This window comes from Miniopterus schreibersii, assembly GCF_964146895.1.
Source record: "Miniopterus schreibersii genome assembly, chromosome: 2".
NCBI classification, from domain to species: domain Eukaryota; kingdom Metazoa; phylum Chordata; class Mammalia; order Chiroptera; family Miniopteridae; genus Miniopterus; species Miniopterus schreibersii.
Window position 1 is genome coordinate 141348196 of NC_138102.1, and position 19571 is coordinate 141367766.

At 46.3% G+C, this 19571-nt stretch overlaps 1 protein-coding gene across 2 annotated transcripts in view; it reads right to left on the bottom strand.

The window, feature by feature from the left end:
- Positions 1–519: 519 nt before the first annotated feature.
- The window catches only part of ACVR1B (activin A receptor type 1B), a 34398-nt gene continuing 15346 nt past the window's right edge, over positions 520–19571 (bottom strand). The window contains exons 2-9 of one of the 2 annotated variants that reach the window (XM_081126342.1): positions 18097–18336; positions 17020–17268; positions 13854–14084; positions 11207–11374; positions 9998–10154; positions 8668–8792; positions 5595–5725; positions 520–3630 (exon numbers count right to left, since the gene is read on the bottom strand). In XM_081126342.1, coding sequence (XP_080982468.1) covers positions 3505–3630; positions 5595–5725; positions 8668–8792; positions 9998–10154; positions 11207–11374; positions 13854–14084; positions 17020–17268; positions 18097–18336 — 1427 coding nt within the window. In that variant the 3' untranslated portion in view covers positions 520–3504. Of the gene's footprint in view, positions 3631–3656; positions 3893–5594; positions 5726–8667; positions 8793–9997; positions 10155–11206; positions 11375–13853; positions 14085–17019; positions 17269–18096; positions 18337–19571 lie in introns of those variants that run through there. The other variant, XM_081126343.1, reaches the window with a different exon arrangement.

The window sequence follows — 19571 nt, forward strand, 5'->3', positions numbered from 1 at the left end:
CCCACCTAAACACGAAATTCTATGATTCTAGGACTTTTACCCCAGGTTCCCTCAGCCTAGAACCAGACATTCACAACCACCCACAACTGAAAATACCAGAGGACCACTGGAGACTCCCATCTCAAAGCCCCAAATTCACATTTATACTCCAATTTAGGAGGGGGAAGCAAAAACTAAGGAGAGCTCCTAGTCTTAGAGACTAGGTGGTTTGTGACTAAGTAGGATCAAGACCCTCTTTTGTCTAAAGAGGAAAATGCTACAAGACAAAAACAGAGCCCAGGAAAAGGTGTTTGTCGTCTTCCGCGTCTCTTTACGTGCCAGGCCCGCCTCCCTCTAGGAAACAGAGGACAGTCTCAGGGAGACCCGATATGAGCAGATCAGCTTCTCTTCCTCGCTGTGACCTGCTGTCCCAGCCCAGAGGGAGGGTAGAAACACTACCTGAGAACATCTGCCTGTGCGCAACTCCCCTGACAACAGCTGGGCAGAGTCCTCAGATGGAAAACAGATGGCACCAGACAGCTCTGTGAATAAAACTTTAATAATGTACAGCAGAAATTGGACAGGCTCATTCTTATATTAAAACAAAAGATTTCCTATATTACAACTTATTTACATTTGCATACTGAAGAGGTAAAGTGTCTAAGTGGCTATTTTACAGTCCTTTCTAATAAAATGTACAAAAACAAACAGAAGTACCGAGAATGCCGTTCAGGGGCCTTGATGGCGACAAAAGAACGGGCTTGGACTTGGTCAGTGACTCCAGAATCCAGAGGTGTACAGCGCCCTCAGGATCAGGGTTAGCTTCAGAGGGCCAAACACCACGGCTTCGGGCTGTAGTTTCTCCCCAACTCTCTGACTCCTAACTCTTGGTGTTAAGAGTGGCGAGGGTGAGGGTGGGAGCTTCCCAAAAAACTGCTCAGTCTTCCCCAGGGGTGGAGGAGCTGGACCGCATGTGTGGCGAGGACAGAAGGGCCACCTAGGGAGTAGGCTAGTGGCTTGGGAGTCCCTGGGTTGAGGAGTGTTGGCAGATCCCAGAGGCTGGTTGTGATGGGCACAGGAGTCTAAGCCCCATTACCACTTAGAACCTGCCAGGTTCTGCTGCAGGACGGAGAGGTGAGGGGCCAGCAGGGGTAGGGAGAGAAGATCCCCTGATGACACAATTGGTATTCAAGGGAAATTAGTCAGTAGCCAGTAAATTGGCCCAAACAGTTAGGGGAAATCTCCTTTAATGCAAGGAAAGAGGCAATACATCAGGAAAATAAATAGAAAGGCCAGGGGCATCAGGGTGACCTAAGCAGGGAGAGGGCTCTCCCCCTCCTCCACAAGCTTTGGCAGAGAATAGCTGAGCTGGAGGCAGGGGTGCTGTGAAGCTGCATCCATAATATGCTCCCCTGGGGGCAGGAGGGAGGCTCAGAATGAATGCAGTGATTGGGCTCTCACGCCCACCACCGGTCTCTTTGGCGTGGGGGCATCCTTGCTCCTCAGTGGTCTTCTATGAGAGCAATCATTCCAGGCTCAAAAGGCTCTCAGAACCTATTGTATGAAACTTCTGGTCTCAAAACAGGCATCCACTAACTTGGACAGGTCCTTCTTCAGTGCTCCAAGAGTAGGACCCAAGCCTGTCTTGTTCACAGCTGTATTCCCAGCACCCGGCACAGTGCCTGGCACCCAACAGGCGCTCAACATTTGCTGAGTAAATGCCTGGAGGAGAAGGTGCAACCAGCTGTACAATGCACAAAAGGCGAGGGCCCTAGTCCCAAAACCACTCATGGAACTGGGGGTGGGGCAGAGTGCAAGAGAGACTCCCAGGGCAGGGAGGAACTCTCACTGCAGAGTGGGAACAGGCTCAGGTACAAAAACAGACATTTCCAGTGTGATTGAGCTATGTGCGCTTGATTGAAACATTTTTTTTGTGGTTGTTTTTGTAGGGATTTCTTTAAAAACAAATAAATTGAGAGGTAATCATCAAATAGAGATGGTTTTCCTTTTATAAAAACTTAATATTAAAAAAAGTTAAAATCCAGACCTTCCCAATAAAATTAAAAAACAAACAACAAAAAACCCACTCCAGTTAAAAGTTATGGCTTCAAAGTTATTATATACCTAAGATATGCTGACCAAACCACCACCCACAACCGTGCTTCTAGACGTTAAATACTACACTCAGGTTAAATGATTCGGCTCAGGCTGCTCCCGTTAGTTGGGCCCCTGAAGTGGGTGCAAGCCTATCTCCCCTCCACCATGATCAGATAACCCAGTAAAAGACCCATGCAGATGCCTCCCTCCCACCCTTAACTCCCTCCCCACTCCTTGCCCCCCCTTTCCCTTCCCCACCCTAAACCCACCACCACCAAAAATATACACTGCTGTTTCCAGAATCTGGGACATGAAAAACAGATGTGACATTCCAATCTGAGTCCCAAGATCTGGGCTTCAAATTCCTGGCCCTTCCTTGATGCTGCTGAGGACGATGCCCTGGGCTGGCTCATTTCCCACGGTCGCAGCTGACCACAAACCCAAGACTTACACCAAGATGCTTTCCCTGTCCACCCACCCCTCCTTCACATTTGGACCCAAAAGCCTCGCCTGCCATGGACAACTGGACCAGCTTTGGTTCCACAGTCTGAAATGGAGGAGAGCGGTGCTGACAAAGGGTGGGCAGAGCAGCCTGCTGGGAAAGGAGGACCACCGTGGCTCAGAGTTCTGGGGGCAGGAGGCAGGGAGGGAGACCTCTAGGCAGGGCACCAGGAAACGAGACACTGCTCACTACTGAACAGAGAGAGGCACCGGCACACAGAGACAGCATGACAAACACACCCGACCTGCACATGCGCAGAAAGCTCAAGCAGGGAAGTATGCACCTACAGACACACACACACACACACACACACACACACACACACACACACACACGGGCGTGGCACGGACCAGGCACAAGGGGAAACGCACCTCGGCACATGCACACACGACTAGACAGACAGGCAGCAGATTCCGTCTCCACTGGCAGTCCCTCCAGATGTCCGTGCAAAGATGGAGCACGGAGCCCAGAACTGCCTGCGAGAGGGGCCGCGCTGATTCCTCTGGGCCACCTCGGTGTGCTGGGGTTGGTCTCTGGAGGAAAACCTTCAGTGCTGCTGAGCACTGGCAACACTCTGCTTCGCCTGGGCCCTCCCAGGCCGCCCATCACCACTGCTGGCTATATGCCAGATGCACCGGATTTGGCGGGACTTCCCACTACAACCAGTTTGAGTTGTGGCACTGAGTTCTCCATACCATTCACTCTCAGAGTCTCCATGCCACTAGGAGGTAAGTATAAAAGGTGTCTGTGTCTCAAATCCAACATGGGAGTGAGCGGGTCTCCCGGGCTCTGACCCTCTTTCGGACCAGGGCTTCTGGCCACAGAGGGCTGGGCAGAAACGAGAGGTAGACCTCCATCGTACGCTCAACATGGCAGCTCTGTAGTCCTCGCTGCGCAGGGTTGCACGTAGGGGGAGGGAAGCAGGGTTAGATCTTCACATCTTCCTGCACACTGAGCTGGGAGAGAGTCTTCTTAATGCGCAGAGCAGTCAGGCGGGCCGCGCCGTTGGCATACCAGCACTCTCGCATCATCTTCCCCATCACGCGCAACGCCTGCACAGAGACCCAGAGGGCATCAATTTGACCCTGCCCAGTGGAAGCCTTTCTGGTCCCTAAGCCCCTCCTCATTTCTCAGTGCAAGTCTGTCAGCACTCCTCTCCCGCTCTGACCCTAGGGAAACACTGTGCAAGCTTTTCTCTCCCCCTGGCTCGCCCTTCCTTAGGGGACAAACTGCAGGCAAAAGGAGAAAGCTTCAGCCAGGAGAGGGAGGTCTTCTCAGCAAGCACAGCCAGCCGTTCCCCATCATCTGGGTGATCTGGAAAGAAATGCCCACAACAGCCTGTGATCGGAAAATCATTTATCTCGGGTTTGAGAGTCCATTTTCATGATTGTATACTTGTTGTTCTTCTATTTTTATTTAAAAAAAATTTTTTAATTGATTTTAGAGAGATGAAGGCAGGAAGGGAGGAGAAAGAGAGAAAGAGATGGAGATCAATTTGTTATTCCACTTATTTATGCATTCATTGGTTGCTTTCTTGTGTCTTGACAGGAGAGGGAACCTACAACCCTGGCATATTGGGATGACGATCTAACCAACTGAGTTACCTGGCCAGGGCCAATATACTACTTTTTAAAAGAATTAGTAAGGCCCTGGCCGGGTGGCTCAGTTGGTTAGAGCACAGTCCTGATACACTAAGGCTGTGGGTTTGATCTCCGGTCAGGGCACATGCAAGAATCAACCAATGAACACATAAATAAGTGAAACAAAATCTCTCCCTCTCTTTCTTTCTCTCTCTGCTCCACCCCCTTCCCCTCTAAAATCAACTAAAAAAAAAAGTAGCATATGAACCAGAAACACACCTTGGTCCATGCACACACCTGGCTGTAATCTCACGGTTCATATGCAGAGATGGAGGGTGGGGAAGAAGCAGGAAACTACCCTCTGAAAGCAATCCTGTCAGAGGCCGAAAGCTATACTGCCCTTGCCTGATGACACAGGTGACCACTACAGTCAGGTCAAGAGGTGATATGGAAGGTCGCCTATGGACTGCTACTGGTTACTGAGGGCTACCGAGTTCCCCGACTGCTGCCCTAGGCCTGTGGTTTTCAAAATTCCTTTTGGCAGCGGAACCCACTTTCCTAAGCAGAGTCCCAACATGTAAACAGCGCTGCCTGAACAGAGGGTGGGGCAGGGCAGTAAAAGCAGCTCTTCCAGCCTCACACTCATCCTCTGAAGTAAACCCAATCGGGAGTTCCAAGGAACGTTTTGGAAAATGCTGCTCTATTATGCAAGGAGAGGACATCACCTAAAATGGGAACCGATTTTGTTCGCCAGTGCAGAGGCGCCCTCTAGTGGTCATACTCCTCAAAAGCAGAGCCGTGAGGGAAAGAGGCCAAGTGCACTTGGCAAGGCAAGCCACTCCTCCGAAGACTCTAAGACCAAAGAACTCCGTGTTTATTAGGAATCTATATCACAAATCTGTCCTCACTTCAACTCTTTCCACCAAATGCTGTCCCTTCTTCCCTTCATCTGCCATCTCCCCCAAATTCAAACTCTCCAGGTCCTTCTCCCTTCTGAGCTGTCAGAAAGGCCACGTCCCTCGAAGGCATGTACTGCCCAAGTCCCTCCCTCCTCCTTCCACGCCCTTCATGGAGGCCTCTTCTTCACTGGGCCCCAGAACCTGGCTTACCCTGTGGCTCCAGAGTCATTTTTCTAGTTAGACAGGTCTGACAGTTCCCACGAGGTTTTTGTTTCTGTCTCTTGTCGACCACCTATCTTATTTGTGTCCTGGGAGCCAAGCCTTTTTCTTCTATTAGGCTGTGGATTCCAGAGGAGACCTTACAGTGCCCAGGACAAGGGACTGTGGCCCCTCAGGGCTTAATATATAATATAATAGCACAGTGATATATCATAACTGACACACTCAGGGGGTGCCCCTGGGGGTTGGACCCATTGTCAGATAAGGTAGAAAAATCATACAGATGGAAAAGCAGCAGGAAGTAGGGGAGCTTCCTACCTCATAACTCTGCCACCAGTTGGGGATATTGGGGCGCAGCTTCTGGTCACATACGACCTTTCTCATTTCCTCAATGGAAGGGTCAGAGGGCACTAAGTCGTAATATGGCAGCTGATATTCTTCATGGACTCCTGGAAGAAAAGAAAATATCCACCCGAGTTACCAACAGAAGGAAGAGATCACTCAGAATCCAAAGAGAACAACCACACTGTAGTCTGTCGATACCACATCCCACTACGAGGGAATAGGGCTCCCTGGAGGCTTGGTGATCTAGGTATGGGACAAGAGATACAGACATTAGCCAGGAACATCTTTTTCACACCAAAAAGCAAGAAAACTATCAAAGACTACTGAGGTCAAGTCAAAGGGCACCAACTTGAAAAGCTCCCAACTAGGCAAAGATGAGAACATTTATGCCACAGTAAGACTAATAACTCCAATGGAAACAAATATTTAAAATCCACCATTTAAAAAAAAAAAAAGTCCACCAGTTCATGATGATACTAAATGCCAGCACCAAAGCACCAAAACACCAAAACCACTGTCACCTTTGTAAGATGACAGGTAACAAACTCTCCTTGTTGTTAGTCCTCATCTGAGGATAGTATCTTCCACTGATTTTTTTTTAGAGAGTGGGAGGGAAGGGGGGGGAGAGAGACAGACAGACAGATAGACAGACATAGACAGACAGACATCAATGTGAGAGACACACATTGGTTGCTTCCTCACAGGCCCTGACCAGGGCCGGGCATCAAACCTGCAACCCAAGTATGTGCCCTTGACTGGGAATCAAACCTGAGAGACTGCGGTGTGCAGGCCAACACTCAAACCACTGAGCCACACCAGCCAGGGCACAAACTCATTATTTTGAAAAATGGTAAATAAATGGAAAGCAAGTATTTTTCCTGCCTTTCCTATTCAAACTATATATCTTGGTAACCAAAGAGACAATTAGGGGAATTTTCTCTTTCAAGAAGAAATCTAGCTAATACATGAAGATTATCAGAATCAGAATATTGGCATTTTTCAACCTCTAATGAATTTGGATTTGGATAATGATCATCAGTGGCTGTTAACATCACAAAAAGAGAGATAATCGGCATTATATGCCTTGTAACAGAAGGACTTTTGAAATAAAACACAAATACACACACACACACACACACACATATATATGACTCTAGTAGTTAAATGTAGCTATCATAGAAAATTCACAGGAACAGTGAATTTGTGAACTTCAAATGTGAACTCCATGAAGAGATAAACAGGAAAATTTACAGGACAAATGACTGGATGCTCCAATTTAAAAAACTGTGAAAAAGCCCTGGCCAGTGTGGCTCAGTTGGTTGAAGAGTTATCCCAAAAGGTTACCAGTTCAATTCCTGGTCAGTGTACATGCCCAGGTTGCTGGTTTGGTTCCCAGTGGGGGGGTGTGCAGGTGGCAACCAATCGATGTTTCTCTCTCTCTCTCCTTCTCTAAAATCAATTAAAAAATTTAAAAACTGTGGGGGGAAATGGAGGTAAAACATATAGATTTTAAGAGACTTAAGAGATGCATCAATCAACTGCAATGAATGAACATTATTTCAACCCTAATTTTGAACAAGCTGTTTAAAATAAAAATTAGGAGAAAACTGGGGAAATCTCAACACTGACTGTTAAATGATATTAAGAATTAATGTTCATTTTTTAAAAGTGTGATATGAGTATTATTTTTGGAAGTCAGAGCTACAAATGGAAATATTTTCCATAATAAAAATTTAATTTAAAAAATCCACTGTAACTTTCTCATGCCTTTTTCCAGGAAAAATTCTGCTATCCTGAGCTAATAAGAGAGATTTTGAAATAGAGTCTGACTTGGTAGTGATCTAAGGGGTAATTAAGAGCTTGAGCTCTGGCCTCCATCTGCCACAGTCTGAATCCCAGTTTATTAGCTGTGTGACTCTGGACAAATTACCTAATCTCTCTGTGACTCATTTTCTTCATCTGCAAAATGGTGACAATATCAGTGCCCACTTTCTAGGTTTGTAGTAAAGACTAAGTGAGTTTATACATAAGAACGGGTTAATGTTAGCATGATTATTATACACTTAGCCTCAATTTCTGGATGGAATGAGGAAGAACAAATTAATTTACTCAGTTTAAGACCCGTGTGGCCAGATTTTTCTTCATCTGTCTTTCGTATATAAGGATCAAATTTTTAGATATACAATTCTATGAATAGCTGGGTGCCTCCTCCATAATTTGGATCTTACCAAACAAATCACAGATGACAAAGACAGTAATACAGAAAGGGGTTCAGCTGGAGACTCACTAGTTCTTTTTAATTCATTTCATTCACTTTCACTGACCTGGAATTTCTTACATTAGAGATAAATGGCTGAGGGCAGGTTTCTAGTGGTTCTTGAACTTGATCTCGTGGCAGCATACTTGAAAGTCATTGTAAAATACTGACATACTCAGCTGATGATAAAAATGTTCTTGGCTAAATCTGATACCACCTTTTACTGAATTCTGACATGAGTGAGCAGTTGCAAATTTCAAAGATTTAAGAAAAAAAATACAAGAGAAAAAACTCATTTTGAAAAATTCTACACATTGGTAATCTTTCTCCTACAAATTGAGAAATTACCACTATTAATTTACCAATGCAAACCATGTTCCCCAGGAGCACAGCTTGAAAGCCAGGGTGTAAGCACTTAATGCCTCCTGTATAAAGGAGACCCCTGCATTAGTCCCACGCTATTCTTGCCCAGTATTTTCCCAACCTGCAAAGACCAGTAAGGATAACCTGCTTAAAATTTTTAAAAAGCCAAACAAGCCTCCAGAATGGTTACCACAATGAAACCACTATTTTAGAAGCTGGTCCAAAGAATAAACACACCCTTACTTAGCACAGCTACCTCCCAGGTTCCGTGATATCTGATGAGAACTCTCAGTGACTGATGGACTCTGGCACTAGGCATCTGAGAGGTTGTAAAAAGAAAGGAGGCTGTAGAGCACCAGCATCCTCAGGTGACCCAGCATCCTACACTGGGAGGCAGGAGCAAGAGAGGGCAGAAGAGAAAAGTACCTCCAGAATTGCATCTTCGAGCAATCTCCCAATACACAAGCCCAAGGGCATAGATATCAGCACATTTAAAGGAGTCAAAGTGCTTCATGTTAATGGTTTCATCAAGTACTTCAGGGGCCATGTATCTGTAACAGCAAAGGAAACATGATCATGCATAGAAAAACATGATTTCTCTCTTTAAATCAAAGTACTAAGTCTGGGATCCTCTGAATGTGGGCAAACATCACCCCAAAAAAGTCCCTTGGGGAGGAACTGAGCAATTCTTTTATTGCCAACTCCCACGTGCTGGATTTGAATCTAAATTCCTCAGCATAGGTTTAGTAAATAGCATAGGCTACTTTTATGTGTGCCTCTACTTTTTAACCATCAAGATTTATTTTTAGCATGTTTTGATTTCTTGGCAGAGGTGTTTGTACCGTGGGTCACAGGGCAGTAGTAATATATAATATCTAGTTGCTGCTGGGGTCTTGGACTTTATTAAATGTAGCCACAGGGATGGGTTGAGCTTATGTTTCATTCTGCAGGTTTTTTTGTTATCTTACCTGATTGCACATATGTGAAAATTAATCCTAGACAGTCATCAAAATCCTTCTCAGCTAATTAGTACTACTCGATCCATACGCCTCTACACACACAGCAAGGCAAATCAGGGGATCACCTCAGGCCTCACAATTTGGGTCCTGGGTCATGCATTCATTCAGGTCAAAAGGAAGGCAAAAGGCAGCAGAACAATTCAGTGAAATTCACTGGGATTCGGTATGTCAATAGACCTCCTCTTCCTTCCTATTAAAAGGCAGTTCCATTTCCAACTCGTGAAACTGATCTGCAATCACAGTTCCTCACTTCACTTCCATATGAAGGGTGAGGCAGGCCCATAATCCTTAGGGTTCCCCAATCTCCACCCCAGATTACCTCTGCTCCACCTTGGCAACCCTGCTCTCTAAACCCGGAGCAAAACACACTCCCTGCCTCTGCAGGGGTCTCCGCATAAACCACTCCAGACAGCAACACTTCCCTCTTCTCCCAGCCAAGCCTGGTGCTCATTCCCCTCCCAAATCTTGCTCCAGATTCTCTTCTCCACTGCTTCCCCTGCCCAACACCAACACCAGCACCTACATGTGTATAGTTCTATGGAGCTGTGCTCTTGGCACTTGTAACTGTCAGATATATCTAGCTTTCCAGTGTGGGGAGTGGGTGTTCAACTTTCAGTTGTCTGAGAGCAAGGACCACACCTCCTTTTTCAACACCTCCCCTTGCACAGTGGGGAAGGGCATACATAGGCTACTCAGTACAGGTACAGGGCAAGGGCAGAGGCCCAGGGCCTTCCTACCGTTTGGTTCCCACCCTCTGATTTGGGGCAATGTCAATGGTGTCGGTGACTGCGTCATGACGGACGGCCAGACCCAGGTCTGCGATGGCACACATGCCATTTTTCTTCACTAGGATGTTCTTCGACTTTAAGTCTCGATGAGCAATTCCAGGCTTCCCTGGCAGAGGAAAAAACAGGAATCTTTAAAGTAAGGTAGTAAAAATGTTACAAGCAAGAGTCTGCAGCCAGAGTGAAAGTTAGGAAGGTTGTGTGAGTTCCAGTCCTGGCTTTGCCTCCCACTAACCCAGTAACCCTGGAAAAGCGACTTACCCTATCTGTAAAGACTAACACCAGTACTTACTTCATGGGAATAAAATGTTGTGAGGATTCAGCACATTAGTGTAGGGAAGTAATGCGCTTGGAAGGGCACGAATGTTAACTAATATTACTGTGAGTACCACTACTACTGCCTTCCCTGAACGAAAATGTTCCAGTACTGAAGTGCTGAGGAATTCAAAGAAAAACTGCTGTGTTGGCTAGGTTCTTAGAATCAAACAAAATCACCAACCAATTAACAAGGACAGCCAATATCCCCACCTCGGCTAAGAACAGGACCAAACTTTAATGGCTGGTTTTCTGTCACGGCCAGCAAGTGCTGCTGCGCTGGTGAGCCAGGCATCACGGGAGCACACCCCGCCACCATGACAAGACCGAGGATTTCCCGAAGAGCTGACATTACTGCCAACAAGCAGGGATGCTCAAGGTCTTTTTCGTCCAGGAAAACCCTAGATTAGCGAAGCGCAGGGTCTGGTCCACCAGGCAGTCTTTAAGCCAGCTGTCCCCAACAATGAGTGTGTAAAATTACTAAACTGATGCTCCTGCCGCCCGAGTCTGCTGAATTGTCTTAGCTCCTGTGCACTGTGGACTTCTGAGATGATTACTCACTGAACACTAGCTCACCAACAACTGTGCCAGGCTGCGGAATAGCAAATAACCAAAAGTTTCCACTAGGGGCCCTGAGGGAGTTTTGAAGGCAGGTGGAAAGAAGCCCCTGGAGATCCTCTTGTTCTCATTCAAGTCAAGTTCAAACCCCTCTCCTTTAGATTAGACTACAGTTCTTGAGGTCCAGCTCCAACTTTCTCAATAAAAAGGAGTCTGGGAATTATATCAGGATGGTACAAGCCTTTAAAGCCTACTCAGCGTCACTGCCCCTCGGCTGGGTCCACTCACCTTGGGTGCCTACGATCTCCATGTGCAGGTGTGCCAGCCCACTGGCAGCAGACAAGGCCAGCTTAATCATCCCCTCAATCGTTACTGTGTACCGGTTAAGATAATCGAACAAGGAGCCATGCTCATGATAGTCCGAGACAAGCCACAGCTGGGTCCAGGTGCCGTTATCTGCAGAGAACCAGAGAAGAGAAAGGAAGAGCATGAGTACCACACGGACTCCAGGAAGAACGGCATTTCTTTCTCAGACCTGCTTCCACATTTCCTGTAGGTGGCTACAGGATTCCATTATAACACCAAATCTGAAGTGTGAGGCATCCGGAAGCCGAAGCATACAGGTACGGAAAGTAACAGATAACATCCCCAACACTGCTTTTGATCCTGACGAGACCCGTGTTAGCAACCACAACTGACTGCGCCCACCGCTGCCAAAGAGGGAGGCTTCGTGGGTCCTCTGTGTTCCGAGACCCCTTTTTAAATTGGACTTATTGGGGTGACACTGGTTAATAAAATTATACAGGTTTCAGGTGTACAATTCTATAGCACATCATCTGTATATTGTATCGTGTGTTGACTACCCCAAGTGAAGTCTCCTTAAATCACCATTTATCCCCCCCATATCCTCATCTACCTTCTCCCACCCCCATTCTTCCAGCCCAGCCCAGCCCAGCCCAGCCCAGCCCCTGTCTTATTTGCAGCATTTATTTCCTAAATCCATTGCTCTTACCAAGCTATGAGTTCACTATGAGTAGGAAAGAGCGCCTTTGTGCATTATTGTAATCCAGGCCAAAAAACACTTTTCAATGAATGACAAGCACATGTCCAAGTATTCCAGAGAGGTCATCTTACCCTCAGAGAGCAATGGAAGGTGGATAGCATACACTTTTATACATTGTGTGTGTATGTGTACACATGCACAGTGGGAAGGAGGAGGGGGAGGTACAGAGGGAGAAAAAGTAAAACCAAAATCTGGTAATCTAACTGGGTTACGCTGCAGTCAATAGGAAAATTGGAAATTGAGCTGAGATCTAAATTACAGGCCAGTGCTGGTTCTAGGACACTATGCTATACTATATATTGTGTAAAGAGGGCAAGATCGAAGGAGTCCCATTTTTCTCCTTCCCTGGCCCTGATGTGGGTTTCAACAGCCAGATTCTGACTCTCACAGCTGCCAGAACCAATAAAGGGAGTGGCTTCTGGAAAAGCACCAATCCTGGCTTCTCTGGTTATGAACAAGGGGTCCACCCAATATACCCCTTGCACTCCAACTAGCCCCAAAGTCTTGAGGACCCTGCCAATAAGTTAAAAGGGAAGACATCTTTTGATCCTTTAAAACATATGTAAGATTTAAATTTTATCAAAACGTGATATTGTTTTATCAGAAGGAGTAACGAATTCTCTCTTCCTCTTCTTCCCTTGTGTACAAGTCCAAGACTCCATCTCGGGGGAGGCTGAGGTCACTACAAACCCCCAAGGCACTGTGAGGAATGAGCAGCCTGCTGTCACTTCAGGAAGGACAAATACTTAGCATCTTCTGTAGGCTTTGCAGACACTAACTTCTAAAAATTGCTGTGCATCGGGAGCAAACTGTGTCACAATTGCCTAAAAATGTAAAGCCTATCACCTTATGGTCCTTGACTTCAAGTGGACTACGTGCTCATGTGTCTGCTGTCCCCTCTTCCTGGGGGCTGTGAGGGCAGGAACTGTGTCTTGTTCTTATGTATGATGATCCAAGCAGCTGGCAGAGATCCTGGCCCATAGTTGTTAATAGATGTTATTGAATTAATAAATGATATTTCAGTTACCACCCACTACCTCATAAAAAATACAATTCTCTCAAAAAATCCTCACAATCTGGCCTCTGTGACTGGGCCACCGTCTTTTGCTATAACACAGCCACCTCAAGTTATCTGCAGGTCTCCAAACATACTTCACCTCTGCTCATGTGTCTGGGGTGAACCTTCCACTGGTTTTTTTTCCTGAGCAGCTCCTGCTACCCTCACCTCAGTCAAGCTCAGGAGTGACTTCCGTGACCCTCATCTCACCCCCAATTGTGCTCACTAGAACAGCACGTTAATCATTACTTTATCTCTTTGCTAATGAGTGAAGTCCTCAAAAATGAGAACATGCCTGGCCACGGGAGAGACTAAAAAACAAAAGCAAAACAGAATTGAGAAGGAGGAAATAAGGGACCTCAGGTACAAGTGGACCCAAAGCTGAGTCTGAAAGCCATGAGGCAGCACTTTGGGGGCAGGAAGGTCACTGTTTTGCTGTGCCCTCTCCACTGCAAAAGAGGAGAGGTATGTCACAGAATGCAGACATGCTCTTCTGGGGCCATCCTTTCCTGGCAGGAGCTAAGGGCACCGTTCTCCACTCCAGCTGTATTCAATGTAAACTTACTGGGGCCCCTCAAGGACTAGCCTGGGGATGGGTTTGAGAGTGCAATGGAAGGGAAAGTGAGCAGGTAGGGCAAGAGCTTTATCTTGTTTATCTGCTTAACCACTGCTTATTTACTTGCTTAGTAACCTGGGTTTCTGTATAAGCTTTTTGTAGAAAAGTTTGAATATTATTACCTTATTTATCCACCCCCCCCCCCATCTGGGACTATGGTTGGCTTTAGGATACCGGGCATCCAAACCCAGCCCTTTACCTTTATTGTCAGCAGCAATAAATCCAAGGATGTTTTCATGGCGCAGCATGACTGTCTGGTATATCTCTGCTTCCCGGAACCAAGAGCGTTCTTCACGAGAAGAGAAAATTTTCACAGCCACATCACCACCCCTCCAGCGGCCGCGCCACACTTCTCCGAACCGGCCCTTGCCAATAATCTCCTGTAAAACGATGGTTCGAGCCACCGTGCGCTGGACAAAAAGTGGCAACCCTACGGACCAAAGAATGGAAAGAAAGCCGACACTGTAATTCAGGTAAACTTTGTAACGCCTACCCTCATTGCCACACGGGAAAAGCCCTTACCACCATGCCCCACACTACACTGGTCCACTGACCGTGCAGTGCGGCTGCCCCTGTGCCACGTCCAGGTAATCCACCAGAGGGCTACGCCAGGCAGCGACGGAGCGGGGACACGGGAAGGGAGAAGCATAGGATTCGCTGTTCCTGACCTAAGCAATTTATCCCCTCAGCATGGACGACAGATTTGAATATAAATGTCTGACCATGTTTATCAACTCTGTAACCAGCCTCCGGTGGGCCAACCCACCCACATCTGTCTTATGCTGATGAAGAGGAAAGAAGGCAGAAAAGATGAAAGTGAGGGCTTGAGCACTGGCAGTGCCTTCTGGCTGCTCTGCTCTTCTGCCACTAGAGGGCAGTGCTGTGTGGCCCATGAAACCCAAAATTTTAATGAGGGTATATAAGGATCCGGAGATCAAAGTTCTGCTCACAGGTGGAGCACCAGATGCAGAACGGGAGACTACCCATGCTTACTCTAATTTTATTGTCTTTATAGGACTCGTTTATTGCCTCATTTGACTCGTTCAATGTCTCCCTATCTAACCAATCACCCTTACTATCATGACGGACTCTTAACTCTGTCACTTCCTCTCCCTGACCAAATAAAAAAAGTTATTAATCCCTAATTCTTGTGGCTGTGAACTACCATTTACTGTATGCTTTAGGCACTATGCTAAGGGCTTTACATTAATTATCTCATTTCCTCACAAATACCTATAAGATGGGTATTTTGTTATCCCCATTTTATATTTGAGAAAACTAAGGCCCAAAGGGGGAAGGTTAAGTAATTCACTCAAATGCATACAAGCAATAAGTGGCAATGCAGGGATTAAAATCCAGGACTGACTGACTCCAAAGTTTATGCTTTTAACTATATACAGTATAGAACCACCAAAATGTTTCTCAAATTAGACCCCTTCTCCCTATCTTTTCTGTGCCAGTCCTAGTTCAGGCCCTTCTTTAAAACACTTCCAACTGGTTTTTCTGCCTTCCATCTCACCCTGTTCCTGCCCTGCAACCCACACACGGCCCGCCTCACTCCGCCCTAACAGGAGGTTGGTAAATGAATGAATTCATCGTCCACACAACTGCCAGAGCTCCTTCCACAGGAAAATATGAACATTTTTTTCCCTACATGAAAACTTTCAGTAGATGCCTCTCATCTTGCCAGAAAAAGCACAGCACCCAAGGTCCTTTGCTCCTGGGTCAGTCTGCCACTCCCCACCCCCAGCGTGGCCATGCCATGCGGGCCTCTTTACTGTTCCCTAAACATCGGTGAACTTTCATGCCTTTTCGTCCTTTTGCTCCAGGGAAACCCTTGGCCTGGAATGTTCCTCGCCCTCTCATGTCTCTTAACACTTCTAATTCAGTCTTCAAGACTCCTTTGAATGCATCCTCCTCTGTGAGACCCTTCCCAAAACTCGTCTCTTCCACCCAACTTTGGCTCAGCTTCTTTCTCATCTTTGTTCATAGTGTCTCACCCAGAAGGTATTCAACATATATTTGTTCGTGTGAATTGAAAGTCATGTAAATAGCAAGGACTTAGCTACTTTTAAATCCACAGTATTAAAACTCCAGCACCTTGGAAGGTCTGCATATTCTGAATTAAGAATGGACTAAACCATCCAGAGAGAAATGGTTATTATTTCACTCCAGCTGACTAAGTAACTGCCATGCACCTTCCTGAGTCTCAGCTAGACCCCGGACGCCAAGTTACCCTCCTCCCCTCCTCTAGCAGCAAATCAAGTCACAGTCAGGCAGTTCTAACTCCCCTACCTCTTTCATCAAAGAACAAGCCATATACTTTCTCTCTTCCTAAATGTATACAGCTTTTAAATACATCTATCATTTTGGTACTCTCTACGGCAGAGCTTAATAAAGGCAAAACCACTAAAATTCAAGAGATGTCACAGCTCAAAGTATTCCTTGTGTTCAAGGAGAAATGTCTGGCCATGACTGATAGCATAATTTCCCTGCAGAATAGTCTTGTCACGTAGCAAAAAACCCCCATAAAAAACAAAACCATAAACACAAAATTCTCACAAATATGATTCTATATGTTTTAGCTACAATGGCAACAACCTTTGTGGATGATTTTTTTTTACAAGAACAGAATACTACCTTCACTAAAATAATTGTTTATATTCATAAAAAGACTGTTTTGCAGTCATTCATATCTAATAGCTAGCTGAGCTGTATACCCTGAGACCTGAACAACCCAATTACCTTTATCCTATTTTGGTTTCATGACAAGGTCCAGTGTTTGGTTCAATTTCCATCTAAGGAAGGCTCAGTTACCAATAGGCAGCACAAGAAATGGGGCTGATGCCATCCTGGAAGCCCAAGCTGCCTTCATTTAACCTGCACAAAAAAACCCTGGTCCACTGGAACAAGTCAATGATTCACCAAACCCTAGCTTTCAGCTTTATTCAATGTCCTTAAACTCCCCTTGTGGTTGCCCAGAGATCAATGATTAGCGGTCACCACCTCACAGGAACGCGGCACACTCCTGTTTCTCAAAAGGGGCCCTTAAATTGAGCACTCCACTGCTCAGGTGGAACCAGATGAATTTTAATAGATGGATAGTTACAGAACCTGGAGAGAGGCAGTTTCTGGAAGGGAGAGTTCTGCACCTGACCTTTGGAATCCCAGGGAATGAAAGATTTTCTGTGACCCCCTTATCTTATCTTATTATATGTCAGATTCCACAAGGGGAAGTATTAAACCAAATGACTTAATGCTGCTAGAAACAAGTGTAAGGCCCAGCCTTTTTCATAAATGCTGTACCCTGCTGGGAAGCAGTGATGAAGGCCAATAACAGACATAAGGCCCAAAGAAGTCAGTACCTGAGCCAGACCCCGATGTGGAGAGATCGTAGACAAGATCCTGGAGCGTCTTGTCTTTGGAGAGGCACATCTCACATGAGGGATCTTCCATGTCCAGCCTCTGGCGGTTGTGATAGACACGCTGATGATAGTTAATGACAAGGAAAACAATGATGATGATGAGAAACAGGAGAAACACTGGGCCGGCAATAATGCCCACCAGCTCCACAGGGCCCCACATGGAAGGGTGCTCAGGCTCCTTGAGGTGACCTAGGTCAAGTGAGAGAGGAGAGGGAAAGAACAAAGAGTAAAAACAAGGGAATGCACTGGCCTTATTTATCCCCGACACCGCCCTCCAAGTGAGATGCCCTTTCCCTCTCCGCGTGTTCAAGGTGTTCTTGACCTCTCCAGTCTCACTGGGCTAGTTTGTCTGCCTGATGCTCTCAGATACATACCTCTCTAGTTAAGGAGCCCTTTGCAGCAGTCAAATCCATAACCCACTTTGTAATTTCATGGTACTTCTTCCATCTCAGTGCCCCAGACAGATGCCAGGATCTACTCTTCAACTTATAACAGTGCCTTTAAGCTTTGCTCCAGTCTCTCTCCTACTTCTCTAGCTCCCCAGCAATACCTTCCAGACGGCAGACCTACAGAGGGGTGAGATCTAACACTTCCTAGTCTTGACCCCTGTCCTTTCTGCCCAACTGCAGCCCCTCTTTCCAGTTTTGCCCCTACCCCCACACCAACAGCTCCCTTCACGAGGCTCTGGGGCTGCCTTCCTCAGGATCAGTCCTATGTCCAGCCCTGGGGTCCACGCCTGGTTCTCCCACTCCTCAACAGCTGCCTATGGCCACTTGGCCACCACCCAAAATGCAGCTTTCCCCTCCGGGACCAACTTGACAACAATCTGTCTCCCTCATCCTCTAATCTACAAATGTGACTAGGAGCAATCCCATCCCTTGTCACCTTAGGGAACTTCAAAAAGGTACCTTTACTTATCATTGAGCAAAGGAATGGGGGAAGTGTAGAGGAGGAGGAAATGACAGGGGTGCCCTACCTCCAAGATGAGCCAATAGTCCAACAAGGGTGTCCACTCACCACTGGGCACCCTCAGGTCAATCTTGTTGCAGAAGTCAGTGTAGCAGCAGTGGGTGTTACGTAGATCCTCGGAGCTCAGGCAGTAGAAGGGCTTCCCAGCAGGGACCAGCTCCGCTTTGGGGATGCAGGTGCGCACATGGTGCTCCATCCCACCCAGGTTGAAAATGGAAACCATGCAGGCCCCATCTGTTTCACATGTATAGTTGGCCTGCAGGCAGCTGGTGCACGTACACAGCAGAGCTGCAGGAAATTTGGGAGTAGACACTGACATCAATGATCAGATCTTACCCAAGGTCCTTTTCCAGACTTAGAATATCATTCCTTAGGATACCTGGCATCCAAGATGAGGAGCATTTATGGAGACGGTTCAGAAAGACGAGGCACAACCAGTGGAGGCACAACCTTTCACCTGTTTATTCAGCTCACAAACAAGACTTTCTAGGCCGTGCCGTTTTACTCTAAATGCTCTCTTTTATGCCTGAGACACAGAGAAACCTTTGGAACTGTGCCTTAGGCTTATTACAAATTATTTTGTGGCCAGGAAAGATGTTTTTCTTTAAATTTAGATGCCTGAGCATGAGACGAAGGCACCTTTGGAGAATACAGGTCCCCACCCCCAACACACGCACACACGCACATGCACGCATGCGCGTGCGCACACACACTGGACCCAAAACCACCTCTGGTTCCTTGGAGCCGTCATCACCCCCATCTCCTTTCTCCAGCACAAGGCAAGCCCAGTTTCCTGACTGCAGTCAGTACCCATGCTCTCACACATTCTATGGCAGCAATGCTCTTCTTCCTGGATAATTCTTACAAATCCTTTAAAATTCAGCTTAAATGTCACTTCCTTTGAAAACGTTCCCGATGCCCCAGCTCATATGGTTGGAGCATCATCCGTACACAAAAGGTGGTGGGTTTGATTCTCAGTCAGGGCACATAGCAGGTTGCAGGTTCAATGCCTGGTTGGGGCAGGTGCGGGAGGCAACCTATCAATGTTTCTCTCTCACATCGATGTTTCTCTCTCTCCCTTCCTCTCTCTCTAAAAAATCAATAAACATATCCTTGGGTGAGGATTAAAAAAAAAAGAAGAAGGAAAAGCTTCCCCTGACTGTCCAACATCCTCTCCCTTTAGTCCATGGCAGGTGCCCCTCTCATGAGGGGCAAAAACAATATCCTCCAAAGAGGATAATATTAGTAGCTACCTCATAAAGTTATTGTGAACATTAAATGAGCTAATGCATAAGAAGGGCTCAATAAGTTTAACTCATTCTGAAAGGTCCCTGGATATCACTTTAAAGAGTATTTTTCACATCTATATATACACATACACATGGTGTCCCCCGAAAATGTATACACACTTTAACAGCTGATAGCTCAATTTTGAAAATGAAATGTACTTTAATAAACACTGCCTTTAAAATTGATTATTCAAAGTGTATGATATATTTTTGAGACACCCTATATAGACTATA